General features: G+C 36.3%; 1 protein-coding gene across 2 annotated transcripts in view; it reads right to left on the bottom strand.

The window, feature by feature from the left end:
* The window catches only part of SPIRE1 (spire type actin nucleation factor 1), a 205,718-nt gene that overhangs the window by 119,919 nt on the left and 82,770 nt on the right, over positions 1-3,029 (bottom strand). For both annotated transcript variants that reach the window (XM_023519463.1, XM_003800472.3), the window contains exon 2: positions 1,962-2,195. In XM_023519463.1, the coding sequence (XP_023375231.1) occupies positions 1,962-2,090 (129 nt within the window). In that variant the 5' untranslated portion in view covers positions 2,091-2,195. The remainder of the gene's footprint in view (positions 1-1,961; positions 2,196-3,029) is intronic.

Here is a 3,029-nt window from a genome sequence, read left to right as displayed (position 1 = left end):
CGTATATTCCCTTCTTGTTCTCCAGCCCATTTGTGCATTCTTTCCAAAAATCAGGACTTTTACAAAACGCAGCGGGATGCAGGACAAGCGAGACTGTCCTGCCAAAATCGGGACGTCTGGTCACCCTATTCTAACTATTTTCACATGACAGTAGCAATAAGGTAAAATAATAAAGAACATCCATCCGTTCTAACTGCTAAATGTTCAAGAAGTTAAAATTGTTAGTATCATTAAGAATTTTAAAATTCCAATTACTCTTTGGCGCTCATCTTCCAAACCTGTAGTGTAAGACAGCAATCTGGTAGGACATTTGTCACAATCTGGTGCCAGGCTGATTTTATAGGTCTCATGGAAGAGAGAGTGGACGTCCCCTTCCTCATTTCCCATTGTTTTATGCCACCTCCCCCAATACACACGCATCCTACCACAAACAGTAAGCTCACTTTCAGAAGTATAAGTAGTCTTATTTCTTCTTTTTTTTTTTTTTAAATAAATTTTACTGTGTAAATTTTACTGGTGTTGAGGTTTACAACATCATATATTTTGGGATACATATAATTAGTAAAATGGTTATTTTAGTGAAGCAAATTATCTTGTATACTTTTTTTGTAACAAGAGCAGCTCTACTTGTTTTACAAAAATTCTTAATATAATTTTATTAAGTATTTTTTCTTCTTAATGTAAAACCTTTCATTCTTCATTTTTTAAGTCACTATTTACCACTCATCTTCCACAGAACAACATGGTCATTTGTTTTATTTGGCTTTTAAATATATTTGTTTTTAAAAAATAAATATTAAGGGCGGCGCCTGTGGCTCAAAAGAGTAAGGTACCAGCCCCATATGCTGGAAGTGGTGGGTTCAAACTTAGCCCCAGCCAAAAAGAAGCAAAATAAATAAATAAATATTAACATTTAGAAAACATAAAATGAAAATGTGAAATTTCTAGTTGTATATATATGAGAGTATTTTACTTGTATAGGCTATTAATTTGCCTTTCTTTATTTTTTAAAGACAGAGTGTCACTCAGTTGCTCTGAGGATAGTGCCATGGAGTCACAGCTCAGAGCAACCTCAAATTCTTGGGCGCAAGTGACTCTCAGCCTCCTGAATAGCTGGGACTATGGGTGCCCACCACAACACCTGGCTAATTTTATTTTACTAGAGATGGGGGTCTCACTCTTGCTCCGGTTGTTCTTGAACTCCTGAGCTCATAGGCTGATGATTTAAAATGAGAATTACTATAGATCTTAAAAGAACCAAAGAATATATCTGAATTTCATTAAAATCTTCTTCACCTGTATAGTCCCCTTTCAGAGTTCCTGAGATGTCACATCTAAGAAGAGTAAGGAGTAGGGTGCTCAACACACCTGAACACTACCAACCCTGCTGTCTCTGGAGGACTTTATGAAAAGATGGGACATAAATGATATACTGTTAATACTGTTATAAAATCTAGTGAACATCATATATAAATAACTCAAAATAGAACTATTTCTTTTAAGGCTAATTGACAAATCTATCTTAATTTTTGTCTCTATACATTTAGCATTATAGAAATCATGGCCTTCAAGTTCAACAAAATCTATCTAAAGAGAAAAATTCAATCCAACCCAGTGAACTTGTTTTGTTAATATAACTGCCAGTAGGAAGGTCAAGAAAACAAAGTACAACAATCAACTGCGATACCTGAGATGCAGAATCACAGTTGTCATTTACTTCACAAAACGGAAATGCAGAAGTCAATGGAAGGCATAAGGCCCACTCACGCTGAGGTACGGTATGTCATGATCAGGGGCATGGAGTATCTACAAGTGATGTTTTGAAGATATAATACAATGATAAAAGGGCACATTCAGGTATTAAGGTACTGGAACTATGATGAAACGCTGAATCACCATTTAATTTTTTAAGAATGAAATACTTCTTATGAGAAACAAACACTTCACCAACTGCTGCTTACCTTCATGACGTCTCTGTACGACCGGATGGCTGAGACCTTCCTCTTTTCATCATCTCCATCTTCCAGGCCTTCATCTGCAGCCTCATAGCCCTCATCATCGCCACCATCAGCTTCTACTGTGTTGGCCATAAGATCAATGAGTTGCTCCAGGGGAGGGCTCAACTCCCTTTCTTCATTCTCCTTCAAACCATAGTCCAGTGCTTTATAAATAATAATTCCCAAAGATTCAATAACCTAGGAATATTAAAGACAGTGGTGAATGGGGATGATTGAGCAGTTTTAAAATGCACAAATTATTCAGCATGATATTTAAGCTTAGTTTTACTTATTCTATTTCAGAAACATGAGAAATTACATTTGAAGAGAAACTTAAGTCTTACCTGTGCATAGAAAAAAAACCACAGATATAAAAATTTGTGTGATTTCCTCAAACCAAAACAGAACACATACACAAACTTTTTACATTTTTTAGATTTACACTGTTGATAAAACTTATATTATCCATTCATATCAAAGACTAAATAGATTGATATCCCACATTCCCAAAAGATACTTTTGAGAATAGACCTGGTTATCAAAGAAAATGTCCTTTCAGACCTGTTATGCCAATGTTTATTTACTAAGAGATTTCACAGACATCCCAAGAACCTGAGAGACTGAAAATTCCATCATGGGTAGCAGTAACTTCACCCTAAATAAAAAAAACTATTAATATCCATATATATATTGCCCATCCAGTTCCATTTAATCACTAAAAACATGTCTCATAGGATGCAAATAAATGAAAGCCTTTTTCAAACCTTGAATATTCAACATAGGGTAGAGATAATCCTCCTGACCATCCCCCTCCAACATCCCCCTCCGTGACATGAATCTGATTTGTGAACACTGACTACATCACTGTGAACACCACCCCATGCAGTGATACGAACCTTATTCGTGAACACCCCACCACAGTGATATGAACCTGATTCATGAACACTGGCTACATCACTGTGAACACCCCCTCCCCACAGCGATATGAACCTGATTCATGAACACTGGCTACATCACTGTGAACACCACCCC

Source organism: Otolemur garnettii, unplaced genomic scaffold, assembly GCF_000181295.1.
Source record: "Otolemur garnettii isolate 467f Iridium unplaced genomic scaffold, OtoGar3 scaffold00176, whole genome shotgun sequence".
Taxonomy (NCBI): Eukaryota; Metazoa; Chordata; class Mammalia; order Primates; family Galagidae; genus Otolemur; species Otolemur garnettii.
This window is presented reverse-complemented; position numbering and strand designations above follow the sequence as displayed.